Raw genomic sequence first — 16,038 nt, 5'->3', positions numbered from 1 at the left:
CCCTCTGCCCCTCCCCCACTCACACTCTGTCTCCCTCTCCTTCAAAAAATTAACATCTAAAAAAATTCTTTTTGATAAATAAACAAATAAATAAAAAGTAAAGTTTAAAGTCCAAAAAAACCTCTTTTTTGTATATTGTATTTTGATGTTCAACAAAACAACAACAAGAAGACTTTAAGATCTGTCAGTGTTTCCTTTGGGTTCTGACAGGCTTACAGAAGAACCAAGCACACTCTCTTATCGAAATATCAGCAAATATAAACCTGAAATCTTACCAGACCAATTAGGAAGACGCAAGGTTCCAATAAATATTCCTGACACGAGGTCAAAATAAGAGAAATCCTCCAGAATTACAGGAACACACAAAGCACGTCAACGCTCAGCCACCTACAATCTATCCCCAACATATGCTCTCTTCAAAGTCACAGATCAGACGCCTCAACTCTCAAATGGATGAACTGAAGACTGAAATTCACCTTTCTCCCTGCAGGCGACTAGGCCGCACCTGATCTGACCCCTGGCCACCTCACTAGCCTCATCTATCATTCCTCTCCTCGCTCTAGCCACACTGGCCTTTGTTCTATTCCTTAGAAAAAAAAAGTAGCTTATCCCTACTTCAAGGCCTTTGCTTCTACCGGGGCCCCTCTTCCTAGACTGTTCTTTCTGCAGAGATCTCTGTGTGCCTGGCTCCTTCCCATGGTACGAGGGTGGGGAGAGGGGCTTCACATTTGTCTTGTCTTCCCTGACCCACGAGGAGGGATGGAGATATACATACATACACACACACACACACACACACACACACACACACACACACATATATGTATAACTATGTTATTTCACAAAATTATCATTTTACTCATTGTTTATTATCTGCCTCCTCTGCCATAAACTGCAGTCCCAGGAGACCAGAGACTGTCCTGTTCACTATCACAGGAGAACACCTAGTACACAGTAGACTCTCAATAAATGCTTATCAAAGTAATGAAGAGATGAATGAATGGATGACAGGCTAACAACTAACTTTCAGAAATTTAAAATAGTTTCTCATCATACTACAAACAAAACCAGTCTTGAGATTTCCTAATTATCTGGGTAATAGTTGAGGAGGCTATACATAGCCAAGAAGAACATCACATGTAGTTTCATTTACAAAACCTAACCCACAGAAAGCTTTATCCGGAAGATTGTAGTCAGATAATCACTAGCAAGGAATCTGAAAGGTCTTGCGCATACGTGAGCAAACACCAAAGGTCAGGACCGGGGGAAGTCTGCAAAGATAGAACTATGTCACTTCAGACAGAGACAGGTAAGAATGGTGGTAGTCGTGAGCTTGGGAGCACTTCGGTTAGGCTAGGAACTGCTCACAGAACCTCACCTACAGTGGCTCGTTTAACCTTCACGACACCTAGACGTGTTAACTGTACTATTAACTCCATTTTTACAGAGGAGAAAACGAAAACGGTGTAAGCAACTTCTCATGGTCCCACATCTAGAAGCCCAGATTCACTCACAAGCCAGTCTGCTCCAGGGTCCCCACTCCTAACCACAGCATTATACCACCTCACCAAAAATAACAGCCGGCACTTAGCCCTGAGCAGGCGCTAGAGCTCTACCTCAACTGACCTGTGTAATCATGGTAACACCGTGAGGTCGATACTGTATTTCTCTGTATCTTACAAATGAGGGAACTAAGGCACAGAAAGGTGAGCTGCCTAACGGTTGCACGGCTAGGTAAAGTCCCAATGGCTTGCCCTGGGTCACACAGCAAGCCCAGATTTAATCCAGCAGTTGGGCTTCAGAGTTCACTCTCCCAAACACTATTCTCTCTTGCTTCTCACTGTTTCTCAGATTTGCTACCAGGGAGGTGAACACATTTTAACCGGAAGTCTTGCAAAGGAACCGCAGCGAGGGAACGTCACCCCGGACATGCTCTCCCTAGGAACCTCGCTTCTACTCCCTCGATTCTCTCCTATTCATCCCTTCGCCCGCCCTTCATCTCCACCAGGATCCTACCTCGATTTAACCAGATGTAATGCTCACTTAAAGTAAATTTGAGAGACAATGCGTGAATTCTCGAATCAAATTCTGACTCCAATTTCAAACTGCGGTGTAACAAAACCGTATAGTAGTACCTACTAGGAAATCACGCTATTGCCGTCAGCAGAAAGAAAATGAGAACGAAGGTTGTAGACGTCTTAAATGAGAATACACCACAGAAAAATATCTCCTACAGGGATTAGAATCAAGGACATGGGTGTATCTGAAGTAAAGGGCAGTCCCACTGGCTACAGATGACAGGAAAAATACAGCAGAGGAAAATTAAACAGCTCCGTGCTAACTGAACTTCCAGAAGTCCTAGTGCCCCCGCGCAGGCAAATTTCAGCATGTTGCAAAGCTGACCACGGTCTTCAATGCTTGCTCATCGAGAGATTTCAACTCCGTGGAGATAATCTGTTTTCACGGAATGCCCCCCAGCCTATGACATTTTTAAATGGAAGTGAATAAACAGAAATGTGAATTACAGCAATTTTAGTAAACATATGTACTCCAAAAAGCAATCATCATCTATCTTTAGAGCCGTAAGACTCTAGAGAACATTTCCGTGCGCGATCGGTACAGCTCTGCCTTCCCAGAGAACCTGAGAGCAGGGACAAAGACCCAGACTCGCCTGTTGCAGAAATACGACGATACTCAGTGCTTCCCAATGTACTCAGTACCCTGAATGCACTCGGTGACCTGTGACCTCACCACAAACTCTAAAAAATGATTTGCCTCTTCTTTTCCTCTCAACAATTAACGTCTCTAAATAAAAACTTGGCAGGAAGAAGACACCCGCTCTGTTTAATTTCCATTCTGAATCACATCTACAGAAGAGAAAAGCTGATAATCCAAGGCTGCCTTATACCGAAGACCAAGTACATGTTTTCGGTCAGCACAGAACCACCGCAGCTGGCGACAGCTGCTTACAGTCGACACGTCTGCCAGTCAGACCGTTCGTGACGCCTCCGTTTCGTAGGAGGAGGGAAGTAGTTGCCACACACCTCACTCATTGGTCTCTGCGAGGGGGCAGGGTGTAATTACTTAACGCGATCTTTGTGCTTTAGCGCACACAAAGCGGTGGCAACTGTAGATTTAAAACAAAGACCTTCCGATGTGTTGATGAACCACTTTCAAATATAATCCTTTCAAGGTCGGCAAAGTCATTCTTGTCAGTCCCAAGTGAGGACAGTTTTTGCAAAACTGCACGCAGAGTGACTAGAGCAGACCAGCTTTAACACTCTTACCTTTAAAGTTTTATAGTAAATGGCCCTGTTGATTTCCAGCGGAAACAAATTCTGCTCTTCTCCTGAGCAAGCCCAATTCACATACCGCAGCCAGTTTCCCTTCTCTGGATCGGTGGCATCAATGCACATCCATCCCAAATTTGGGTAATACACCTGGGGGGGAGGGGGAGGTAAACACCTTTGTTAAAATAGAAATGTCTTTAAAATGTTTCCAGTTTCAACTTTTAAGACAACTCTTTTTCGTCATATCCAAGTACTCTACAAAACGCTTCACAGAAACTAAATTAGCAGCAAAGAAAAGAAAAATAAAAGATAAAAACAGAGATCCAAAACTGATAATCCTCATTACTCATTTTTCTATCTGGACTTGAGTCATTTTTCTCTCCTAAACCTAAACAACTATAGTAATTGTGTTTAATGATCTCTAAATGCTCTGCAAATACCGTATGTACACAAAGACGAGTGACAGTCCTAGTCCCTACATGAACTTGAGAAGAAGAGTGAGCGTCCAGCAATGCCCCACCGCACCCAAATCCCCTGAGTGTTCTGGGTTGTTCTGCAAGTGAAGTGCAGGGGCCTGGTCCTGCCAGACCACACGGTTTGGCGGGTCCCTTTACTGCAAGGCTGAAAAAGAACTTCGGTGAGTGAAGGTGCAGTACGAAGGTCCACGTGAGTGACGGCGTACGAAGCCCTGGCAGACGCAGCTGACCCTCCAAACCTTATCTAAGCATCTGTCAGGACTAAGGTATCATGGAACATACTTCGGGAAATATCAGTGTCCTTCCAAGACTGGAAACCCAAGCCGCTTTTCTGGACTCAGATCAAACTTACTCCTGCAAGAAACTTGCCCTGATCATCCACTCTTGGTCAATGTCCCCACCCCACTGGCCTCTACCACGTGTCCAGCACTTCTCATACCGTCAATTTAAAGAAAATCTATTTAGCAACTATTTTTAACTTTTACCTTTGTACACACACACACATATATATAGATTTTTTTTTTTTTTTTTACTTCCCCCAAACTAGACCGTAAAAACACTTGATTAAGCACTGAACTAGAGCTGCAGGACCAACTGGTGATAGACCTGTCAAAAATAAAGCAAAAGAAATGAGTCTTTTACTTCTCTTTAGGAAAGAAAGGAAAGACTCTCGATGCTTCCATTCCTTCCCTACGTATACGAAGCGAAGACTCCCGCCACTCATTTCTTCTCTCCTCTCCCACCCACATTGCACACTCTTCTTTACTGCAACTTTTCTTCCGGAACAAAACTCCCACTCTCCACTCTCAGCTCTTCTGACCATACCTGCATCTCCAAGCCTGTGTCTGGCAGGGGGCAGCGCCCAACCTTACTGGGTACTGACCATATTTCCTTCCTATTGGGAACTGGATGTCAGGCACAGTGCTATATGCTTTGCATCTTATCTCATTGAACAGGGTAGGTTCGTTATCATCTCCTTTTTTAACATGTGGAAGGTGAGGCTCAAAATTCAATTGAACTTTCCCAAAGTCACCCAATTAAAAAAAAGAAAAGAAGATGTGCCTGACCTCTACCATACATATCAGCACCTTCCTTGACCGTCCTGGTGAAAAACTACGAATCCCTCTCTTCCCATCAGCCCCCAGTCATCCCCCCAATTTGTTTTTCTCCATAGCACTTAGGCTCTTGTAAAGTATGAGATCTACTCAGGGACTTACTTTTTTTATTTCGTGACTGCATCGTCACACCAGAGTATGAGCTCCATGAAGAGAAGACATGTTAGCCTTTTTTCACTCACTGCAGTGCTTCCAGTATCTTGACTGGTACCTGGCACCGAGCAGGCCCTCAATAAATAACTATGGAACGGATGTAAGGATGCTGTCACACATAAAGGTATTCAGGGCCGTCCCCTGTGAGTTTCTTCAAAAACTGTCTGTCTACTGAAACCCCTCTCTGCACCACTCCAAAGAAAAGCTCTCCCTGTCGCTGCAGACCCCTCTTCAAACTCACTCTCATTCACCCTCAGTGCATACAAGTATGCGTGCACACACACTCCCCACCCCCTTTTTCTTAATATTTATTTCTTTTTGAGAGTTGGGGGGGAAGACAAGAGATTCCCAAGCAGCCTCCACACTGTCAGTACGGAGCCCGACGTGGGACCTGAACTCACGAGCCATGAGATCGTGACCTGAGCCGAAATCAAGTCAGACGCTTGCTTAACCGACTGGGCCACCTGCGCGGGCCATCCACTCCTCTCCCTCTAAACAAAGAGAAAGGGAAGCCCCAAACAGTGTGTTACCAAGAGCCTCACAACGCAAATTTTAAAGTTAAATTTTAAATGCCAGAATAACAGAAGTGGCTTTACTTTAAAATGTTTAAGAGGGGCGCCTGGGTGGCGCAGTCGGTTAGGCGTCCGACTTCAGCCAGGTCACGATCTCGCGGTCCGTGAGTTCGAGCCCCGCGTCGGGCTCTGGGCTGACGGCTCGGAGCCTGTTTCCGATTCCGTGTCTCCCTCTCTCTCTGCCCCTCCCCCGTTCATGCTCTGTCTCTCTCTGTCCCAAAAATAAATAAACGTTGAAAAAAAAAATTTTTTTTTAATAAATAAATAAATAAATAAATAAATAAATAAAATGTTTACGAGACGTCTGTCACATTTGTCAGCACGGTGAATTAAGGAAAATGGGAGCCGTCGCTACTTTACCAGTCAGCCCACAGTAGGTAGCGACTTTGGACTCACTTAGCGATCAAAAGCGTTGCTTCGGTTTATCACAGAGGATGGCACGGTCCTACTCACACCCCACCCGACGTACTGACACCGCTCCAGGAAACCAACGGGAGACAGATGGTGCTGGAAAACCCCACACAGTCAAAGAGGGCAGCTGGGGAGAGACGCGAAGCCCACCCACCAACCTGAGGATATCAGCATGAGCCACGCCAGAATTTCCCGACACTCTGGTCAACACTGACCTCTGCAAAGAGCAAGGCAGCCCACTCGAGTGAATTATTTATTTACGTAGGGTTCATTTTGTTTCAAAATCGATGGCAGCATCTGCTAAGTCATACTTAAACTGAAATACGTATTTCACAGAAAAAGATGAACGCTTCAATTCTTTTAACGTGCAAAAATAATTCAGAAAGGAATACACAGGACCAAAATCTCATGGAAATAAATTAAGTTTACCTAATAATCATAAAATAAGTTCAAATTAGATCATTTCTACCTAGCAGACTGGTAAAAAGAAATTTTTAAGAGAAAAAGGAAAAAAACACAGGACCAGAGAGTAGACATTCTCCCAAACAATGCTGATCAGAGAATAAATTGGTTATCATTTTTTGGATGGAATTTATTAACAGTCCGTGACAAAAAAAAAAAGCTTTAAAATGTACACACACTTTAGTGAGCATACACACTTGCAGGAATTTATTCTCATGAGATAATTGGCAATTGTACCAAGACGCATGTACAAAAATGTTCCTAACAGTGTGGTTTATTACAGACTGTTTCCAATTAGTTGCTAAGTGAAAACCACTACGGATTAGCTCAGTATGATAATCCATGCACAGAGCAGAATACTAAGCAGACCTAAAAAGCACTTTTGTACAAACTGTTAGTTTATGTGGAATCTTTTATTTTGCTAGATAATTCTATATCCCTTAAGAATTTTTCCAATGAACACACATGACTTGTACAATTGGAAGAAAACCAAGATAACCACGAGCTGGGGAAGTATTTTTACTGGTGCAAAGGGCGGACACAAAACTAGTGACGACTGAATAAAGCTGGTTATAGAAAGTATGGCTTAAGATGGCACCATTTGTGTTTCAACATGTGAATTGCCTGAGGAGAAAAATAAGCTGACACTAAACACACGAAACTGTCGGCAACGGTTTTCTCCGAGGAGTGGGATCATCCATAGTTTTTGTTTCCTTTCTTCTGTTTATCTGCATTTTCCGCCTTTCCTCCACTGACTTCGTGTGACCTCAAAGTAAAGAAGGGACAGGGTGGGAGAGCAAATTCGTCTCCGGCGTGAAACCCCACGTCGGACTGAAGGCCTCAGAGGCCCTACCGATGCTCCTCCTTCCTCCTGCCATCACCACCGTCGTCACACACAGTGTAGATCTGCAGCTTTGTCATTTTTATTGAGAGTCTGACCTTACAAACAGAAACCGGTATGAAAACATGTTTCGATACAATTTCTACCTTAGCTGGCCAAACCTGGGCTTCCAATCAGAATCAATTTCAGTGGCTGACACACAGAACCCAAACGGTAACATGTGACAGCTCTGGCTTCACGTTAACCGCCAAAACTAGACCACAAAGGCGCTGCGGCACTGTTAGGCTAGGGTAGCGGGAAACGAACTAGAATCCCTTCTTTCACACAAAGCGAGTGCAAAGGCAGGTCAAACGCCCACTCCAGCTCCAGCTCAATAAATGATGTGCAACCAACCAATTTCCAAATCTTTATAATGACCGAAAAATATTCGGCTGACTTGACCCCAGAGAGAAATATTTTCATATAATCAATAATTTTTCCTCATCCAATCTATAGGAGTCCCTTTTAACAAAGCAAGGTATACCCTTTAACAAGGCATAACAAAAGGTACACCTTTTATACAAGGCAAGGCAAGGATACCTGATTGTGTATATACAAAACAATTTTTACAAATTAACTTCCAAGTGGAAATTCCTTCCTCGGAGAAACAGAGCTCAGGGAGAAGCATCTCCACACCAAGCCCCGGGCTAGATGCTTAATGAGGGATTTTATTTAGCTTTTACAGGAACCCTATGATATAGAAGTAAGCCCCTTTTATAAATCGAGATACTAGGAAAGGCTGCTAATTTTACTAGAACACTGAAGTCACTAAAAGTCTGAGCCAGGATTCAAACCCGGTCCCCTCAGTTATGCTTCCATTTCAATTTCCCTTTTTCCAAACCTCTCCTCCCATCCTGGACCTTCCCTCGGTCACCCAAGCCTGACCTCCCTTCTGCCCTTACCACTGAGCACAGCCTGGGTATTAACTCTTTGTCGAACAAAACATAATTTTCACACCACCTAATTGCCATGCAATTTAATCCAATCCTTTTGAAATTGCCATAAAACCACCTACACTCAAAATCCAGTACACACCGCAATCTAAAAATGCATCAAAGTTAAAGACTCCTGAAGAACAGAGGATGCTTTGCAAAGGACGAACCAAACTGATAAAACATACTTACCTCCTGGGTTGGGGGTGAGGGTTTTCATTTAGATCCGTCCTTATCATTTACTTGTTATATTCTATATGTGTTCATTCAAATTTGTAAACTCAAAAACCTCTCATTCAATTAATGCAAACATTCATCATTTGAATCCTCAACTGTCTGTCTAGGAGGTCCTTACCCACTCTCAACTTACAGTAAAGAACTTTACTCTGACACAAATCACTGCCAGGGATTAAGACAGAGCACTAAAGATGCTTCCTCATACTGAATCGACTCTCATGCTGAGATACATCTTGCATTCATCCAAACAACCCCCCAGCCCCCTGCAAATTAGAGTCTACAGTGATACAGCCTTTCTGTTGGCTGTTCTCTGGACTTGCCCTTCAAACAGCTCTGACACATTACTAATGGAGGGACAGAACCTCTCTGGGAGGTCCATGCTCCTGAGGCTCCTTTCCATCTTTATTCCTCTGGGGATCTAGCTTACTGAATTTCCAACATTATGATCCATACACTGTTTGCCACTTTCCCCGCCTGTTCCCGGGAAGAGACAATATCTATTTCCACTTGTGGAGACTGACAAAATGAGTAAAGGGGAGACAGGAGGCTCGTGTCTCTACAGGCCCAACTTGCAGAGCATTTACTTCTCATGTGTTCCATAAGTAAACAATAACTCAGCTTGTAGAAGTCACTTTCAGGATTCCTCCTGCCCCCCCCCCCACACACACACACATACCGTGTTAGAGCTTTTTGGTTCAAAATACAGCCCATACTCTCTAACATTAGAAGAGAAAAAAATTCGGACCACCTGGGTGGCTCAGTTGGCTGGGCATCCGACTTTGGCCCAGGTCATGATCTCACGGTTCGTGAGTTTGAGCCCCGCGTCGGGCTCTATACTGACAGTTCAGAGCCTGGAGCCTTCTTCAGATTCTGTGTCTCCTTCTCTCTCCACCCCTCCCCGACTTGTGTTCTGTCTCTCAAAAATAAATAAATGTAAAAAAAAAAAAAGACAAGAAAAAAATTCAGGGCACCTGGGTGGCTCAGTCGGTTAAGCCTCCAACTTCAGCTCGGGTCATGATCTCCCAATTCTTGAGTTCGGGCCCCATATCGGGCTCGGCGCTAACAGTGTGGAACGTGTTCAGATTCTGTCCCTCTCTCTCTTTGCCTCTCCCAACTCGTGTGCTCACATGTTCACTCTCTCTGTCTCTCAAAAATAAACAATTTTTTGGGGGCACCTGGGTGGCGCAGTCAGTTAAGCGTCCGACTTCAGCCAGGTCATGATCTCGCGGTCCGTGAGTTCGAGCTCCGCGTCGGGCTCTGGGCTGATGGCTCAGAGCCTGGAGCCTGTTTCTGATTCTGTGTCTCCCTCTCTCTCTGCCCCTCGCCCGTTCATGCTCTGTCTCTCTCTGTCCCAAAAATAAATAAACGTTGAAAAAAAAAATTTTTTTTTTAAATAAACAATTTTTTAAAAACAAACAAATAAATTAGAAATTCTAACTCTGGACTATGGATGCTTAAGAATCCCATATAACCCTAAATATGATATGCAAAATGTTGTGTACATATACACACTTATACATTTTCTGTGGAAATTTTCAAAAGGGCCCACAACCCACAAAAAAAGTAAGAACCTCCGGGCTCTGCTAGCGGGAAGGGCACAGAACAGGCAACCAGGAAGCCTGGACGCGAGGCCAGACTCTGGGACTGGCAGCTTGAAGGCATGAAGCAAGCCACCTCACACAGATTTCTCACCTGTCGAAAGACTCAGGGCATTTCCAGTATCCTATTATTCCACAAACAAAAATCTCCACTGGGTATTGCCAGTAATCTATGCAATACCGCGAATATTGTATGTCAGACTCAGTGCTCCAGAACTTAGGACACTGGTAAAAGCACATGCCAAAAGCTTAACAAATAGGGGCTAAAATAAAGGAATAAATGGACTCCCAGAGACACTTTTTTTTTTTTTGCACCAGACCAAGCTGCCAATCTGCGTAAAAGTTAACTTATTTGGGAGGATCACTTACTTCTCTGTATTGCAATGCCCTAATCTGCCCTAAAGTTCCACAGAAAAGAGTATGATCGGCCTAGAAGCTTCTACAACCACCAACTGTACAGCTACTCCACTGGTAACTACCAAGTTCAAAATCTTTTCACTACTGGGGTGCCTGGGTGGCTCAGTCGGTTGGGCGTCCGACTTCAGCTCAGGTCATGATCTCACGTCTTGAGTTCGAGTCCCCTGCCGGGCTCTGTGCTGACAGCTCAGAGCCTGGAACCTGCTTCGGATTCTGTGTCTCCCTCCCTCTCTGCCCCTAACGCACTCGCATTCTGTCTCTGTCTCTCTCAAAAATGAATAAACGTTTAAAAAATTAAAAAAAAATCTTTTCACTGCCATCAACCACATAGCTTCACAGTAAACCTAAGACACCAGTCATCACCACACTCATCCCCACTTGCTTCTCCTTTCTACACACTGAGACCAGGGCTCAGCTAACTTTTTCTGTAAAGAACTAGCAATAAATATTTTCAGCTTTGCAGGCTGCACGGACTCTTGTCTAAACTCCTCAACTCTGCCACCGTAGGGCCAAAGCAGCCATCGATAACATACAAACAAATGAACGCAGCTATGTTCTAATAAATCTTGATTTGTGAGCGGACATCTGAGTTTCATATGATTTTTATGTGTCACGAAACATTGGATTTTTTGTTTAAACCACTTACAAATGTAAAAAGCACTCTTGGCTGTGGGACTGTAAACAACAGGTGGCAGGTTGATTTCTATGAGACCCAGGTCTTTTCCTCTGGCACCCCCCCTCTGGTGCAGGTTTGGAAGATGGAAAGAAGAGCTGAGCAGTACTTTCTAGAAAAAGGTTCTACAGGATCAGCTGGCAGACTTCTCTGCTCTTTTTTCTTCTTGCCTCCATTTTTAACTTAGAAATAATCTGAAATTCAAAGTGTTGAGCTAGGGGGCACCAGGATTGGCTCAGTCGTTTAAGTGTGAGACTCTTGATTTCGTCTCAGGTCATGATCTCACAGTTCGTGAGATAGAGCCCTGTGCCGGGCTCTGCGCTCAGTGCAGACAGAGCCTGCTTAGGACCTCTCTCTGCCTCTCCCCTGTGCACATGGACGTGCGCAAGCTTTCTCTCTCTCTCTCAAAATAAATAAATAAACATTAAAAAAAAAAAAGAAGTGTTGAGCTAGCCAAGACTAGGGAATGCACTTGCTCATGTCTAATCTGAACAGTGCAGATGGATAAAACGCTTTTCACTTCCTCAAATGATTAAACTCTTCTCATTGAAGAGCAATAATTCATCAATTTTAGTTGAAATACAATTCTACATCTTCCCACCATCCCCGATTCAAAAGTTATTTGCCTAAATGAATAACATGCAAACAGAAGTAGTGAACTATCAGTTTTCACTTATAAGAATGGGGCGGAGGAGGGGACCATTAAAAAGATTAACAATACTGGGTTTTAAAAAGCTAGAAAAGGGGCGCCTGGGTGGCGCAGTCGGTTAAGCGTCCGGCTTCAGCCAGGTCACGATCTCGCGGTCCGTGAGTTCGAGCCCTGCGTCAGGCTCTGGGCTGATAGCTCAGAGCCTGGAGCCTGTTTCCAATTCTGTGTCTCCCTCTCTCTCTGCCCCTCCCCCGTTCATGCTCTGTCTCTCTCTGTCCCAAAAATAAATACACGTTGAAAAAAAAAAAAAAATTTAAAAAAAAAAAAAAAAGCTAGAAAAAAATAGGTACTTTTGGTGGGTATACAAATCAGTGCAATCCTTCTGGAGGTCTGTTAGCAAAATTTACCAGAGACTAAAATGTAAATAACTTCTGACTTAACATTTATACTTCCAGGAATTTATCTTAAGAAGATAACCAGACAAGTCAGCACACGTGTATACACGGTGAGTTTCATAGTCAGAAGAGTTGTTAATACCATGAAGAGATGAAAACTATTTAAATGACAACTGGTTGAACAGTGGAAGAATGCAATGGAATTCTATGTGGCCACAGGACATAATGATGCAGATGAAACTGTTTGACATGGGCACGTCCACAGCAAACTGAAAGAGAAAAACCCGTCACAAGACTGCATGTGCGCTTGGATCTCAGTTGCACGAAGCATCTCTAGATGGTGTTTGTATATGCACCAGCCTGTGTGAGAGACAGAAGAAAAACAGGCAGAGAAGCACAGACTTGGAACGTTCACCAAAATATTCACAGATGATTTTTACTTTCTTGTTTATAGTGTTCTATAATGTTTACGTTATTTTCCAATGAGCATGTATTACTTTTATAATTTAAAAGAGACTTATTAGAATGTAAACCAAGAATTAACCCTAATGAAAACTATGAGCTTTAAGTGACAGTGATGTGTCATAAGTGCAGGCTCTCTGAAAGTCTAACCAATGCACCACCCTGGTGCGATGGTGGGAGGAAGCGGGGATGGGGTATGCAGGCACACTCCGAACTTTCTGCTCAATCTGCTCTGAACCTAAAACTACTCTAAAAAATAAAATCTAGGGGAAAAAAAAAAACGCATCAAAACAATTCACATGCAAACAACTCACAAGTGCAACAGAAGCCATCTGAGACCCACGAAAGCGAATCTGAAAGGCTTTTGTCAGAAGCACAGATCACCGCAGACCTCTCGGCACGGCACGGGTGGGGGCAGTCAGCACGGGTGGGGGCAGTCCCGGGAGTATCACACCAAGTCCAGCACTCCAGCTGCCAGCAAGCAGCTCCCCACCAGAAACTGCTCCAACAACTGCTCTCCTCTTAGGAGAACCTGACTGTTTGGGGCATCACCCTGAGGATACTTTATTGTTTCTCTCCTGTTGTTTCTGATTTACTAGAATGTTTTCAGTGAAAGCTTAGGGGACGTAAGACTCTGTGAGACAATCAAGGGCTCAAGAAAAGCAACTTAACACTTGGTCTTAGTTAGCGTGAAAATGGAGTTCTAGCTGGGGCAAAAGACGAGGCTGCTAAAAGATAAGCAGGTCTTAAGGGGCTTTAATAGAAGAACAAATGCCAAGATGAGATTTTAATGGTAAGAAGTTCTCTTACTTGAATACAAGCCATTCTGATGCAAGTCTGAGGATCAGACCAAGGTTGGAAGAAATCACTGGGGATATACTAAATTTTACTTGGTGTTTTACTTTCTTTACAAGACACATGGACATTTTAACTGCTGCTTCCTGTATTTTACCGAGTGCATGCCTCTACATATACATGTATCTACTTTTATTTTAACAGAGCAAAGGCTTACAGGTTTCTGTACGGAATACTATGTACCTTGTAGTCGGAACTACCTGAATGACATCCAGTTGTTTTTAATTCCAAGAAGGAAAAGCCAGCCTTGACAAGAACTAAAGTTTTAAATATAACAAGACCTGGCAATGTCAGAAGACTCACAAACTGTGGTGGTATACAAGTAGAAGTACCTAAGTTAACAATGCGATCTTCACATGTTTGTAAGTAGAAATCGAATCCCTAATATGTCATGGCTCCAAATTAGGATATTCACCAAGCTACTATGAACTCACACGACGTACGAATTTCAATACAAACGAAGCTTAATTTACAAAAGACACTATTAATGGTTTACATACTACGCCCAACAATAATAACAAACTGTTAAGGCGGGTAAATTAGGTACAATAAACTTAGGTATAATATTAATGACATTTGTTCAAGCTCAGCAATACACACACGGAACTAGAGAACACATCTCCTGGTTTCCAGATACTGTCCTCACTAAGATTAGCGCGGACCCGGTAGAACATATCTGCTAGTTTCCCTTGGGAAATTTCTAAAATTAAAAATGCAGTTTATCTGGGGGCATACTTTTGTGGTCCAGACATTTTTAATCATACAGGCATTATCTTGAGTAATTAATATCATTTTTTGGCTGGGCAGTTTTTCTACAAATAAATATAAGCGCTCTTTCACCTCAAAAGTAGTGAAATAGCATAATGTGATTATTCTCACGCTAACTCCTCATTTCCTAAGGCCCTTCGGGTTAACTGTCATCAGATTTATTATAAGGGACTCACGACAAACACAGAACCTCAAAATTACTGGAAGAAACCAGAGGAATCTTCAAGTTAAGAAACACTGCTCTGAACACTGAGAACAGCAGCGACATACCTGATGTACAAATGTCACAGAACTTCTTGATGTAAAGTATCCAGACATTTCCTAGGCATATTTTGTTTTTAGGTCTGTGTATGTTTACGTGTGAAACAGATGTGATTCCATTTAAGACAATCTGATAGGAACGCTTTTCCTAACCACCGAAAAACTTCACTTGCTTTGCAAAGGGAGTCACACACCACTGAGATCCTATCAGACCACGAGAGCTTCCCCAGAGCACCTGATCTGAACAAAATTCCACAAGAATGATGAATTTGCATGCAACGCTCCAGGAAGCAGTAACAACCTATTTACCTTCACAGCCATCTTAATGAGGGATTTCTTCTTGTCCCCGTTTTTAAATTGAGGATTTTAGGGCCCAGAGGTTAAGTACCCTACACCCAGAGTCACAAGGCTAAAATAAAGGTAGGATCTGAAACCAGGTAATCCAATGAAACATTTTTAAATGTCTTACTGTCGGGCAGGAGACATGGGTCCTAGCTCTGCATCAACACCACTCTCAACACGGGTCCTCACGGGGAGGAACAATTCACCTCTGTTCCTGACGGCCTCACCTCTGTAAGGCATGTGCTAATGCCCTACTCTGTCCTCCAGGATCATAGTGAGAATAGGAAATGCACAAAATTAAAGCCTCCTGAGAAGTCCGAAGCACTCTATAAATATGCCATGTGCTAAATATATCCAATTCTGAATATTCCAGCAACACAGAGATTATTTTCTAAAACACAGAGAAGACCCTAACAGTGTTTTATTTGTGGTCACCTCAGAGTGTTCTTTTATGGTACCTATTTGGAAGCCTGTAAAGGGACAGACCGAAGTCTTGGTTGTAAAGCAAAACACCCTGAACAAGGCAATATAAAAACTGGATTTGACATTCATCGTTGAGGACACCCAAGCCGCTTCAAAATACAAAGGTAAACGGCGGTCTGTATCCAAAGAGACACATTTTCTCTTTAATAAAAACATTTTTGATTTTAAAGAACGTAGTAAGCGAACTATTTTAATCTCAAATGTCAAATCCTGAGAGAATAGAATGATTTCTTTAAAAACGTACTGAATGCTGATAAACAAAGAACCAGAATTCTTTCTTACCTCCCACATGTACACATTATTCTTAACCTGAGATCTTTTTTTCTTATCACCAACAAATGGCCCAAACTTTTTGCCTTTTAAAATTGGTTTAGTGGCCCAGACACCTAGAAAATAAAACCAATATTTTTATAAAGTATTGTGGTTAAAGATCAAAGCATTAAAGTCAATTCTGTTTCACACAATAGTTAAAAGGCTAGCCAGTCTAAAAGCAAGATAATGTTAAATCAATGGAGAGCAAGTGAAATTAAATGAAATCAAGTCTTCAGGAGGATTTTTATTTTTCTTCTTTGTATTCTTCTGTACTTCCCAAATAGCCTGTAAAGAA

The 16,038-nt window shown here is 42.9% G+C and overlaps 1 protein-coding gene across 10 annotated transcripts in view; it reads right to left on the bottom strand.

The window, feature by feature from the left end:
- PRDM2 (PR/SET domain 2) overlaps positions 1-16,038 on the bottom strand; it is a 124,494-nt gene that overhangs the window by 74,103 nt on the left and 34,353 nt on the right. For 6 of the 10 annotated variants that reach the window (XM_086715733.1, XM_086715726.1, XM_086715722.1 and 3 more), the window contains 2 exons: positions 15,714-15,817; positions 3,288-3,440 (listed from right to left, as the gene is read on the bottom strand). In XM_086715733.1, coding sequence (XP_086571859.1) covers positions 3,288-3,440; positions 15,714-15,817 — 257 coding nt within the window. Of the gene's footprint in view, positions 1-3,287; positions 3,441-4,983; positions 5,005-15,713; positions 15,818-16,038 lie in introns of those variants that run through there. The other 4 variants (XM_086715730.1, XM_086715731.1, XM_086715728.1 and 1 more) reach the window with 3 other exon arrangements.

This window comes from Puma concolor, chromosome C1 (assembly GCF_028749965.1).
Source record: "Puma concolor isolate L17-30 chromosome C1, mPumCon1.1.hap2, whole genome shotgun sequence".
Classification (NCBI taxonomy): Eukaryota; Metazoa; Chordata; class Mammalia; order Carnivora; family Felidae; genus Puma; species Puma concolor.
Note: the sequence above shows the minus strand (reverse complement) of the source record. Positions and strands in the feature narration are given on the sequence as shown.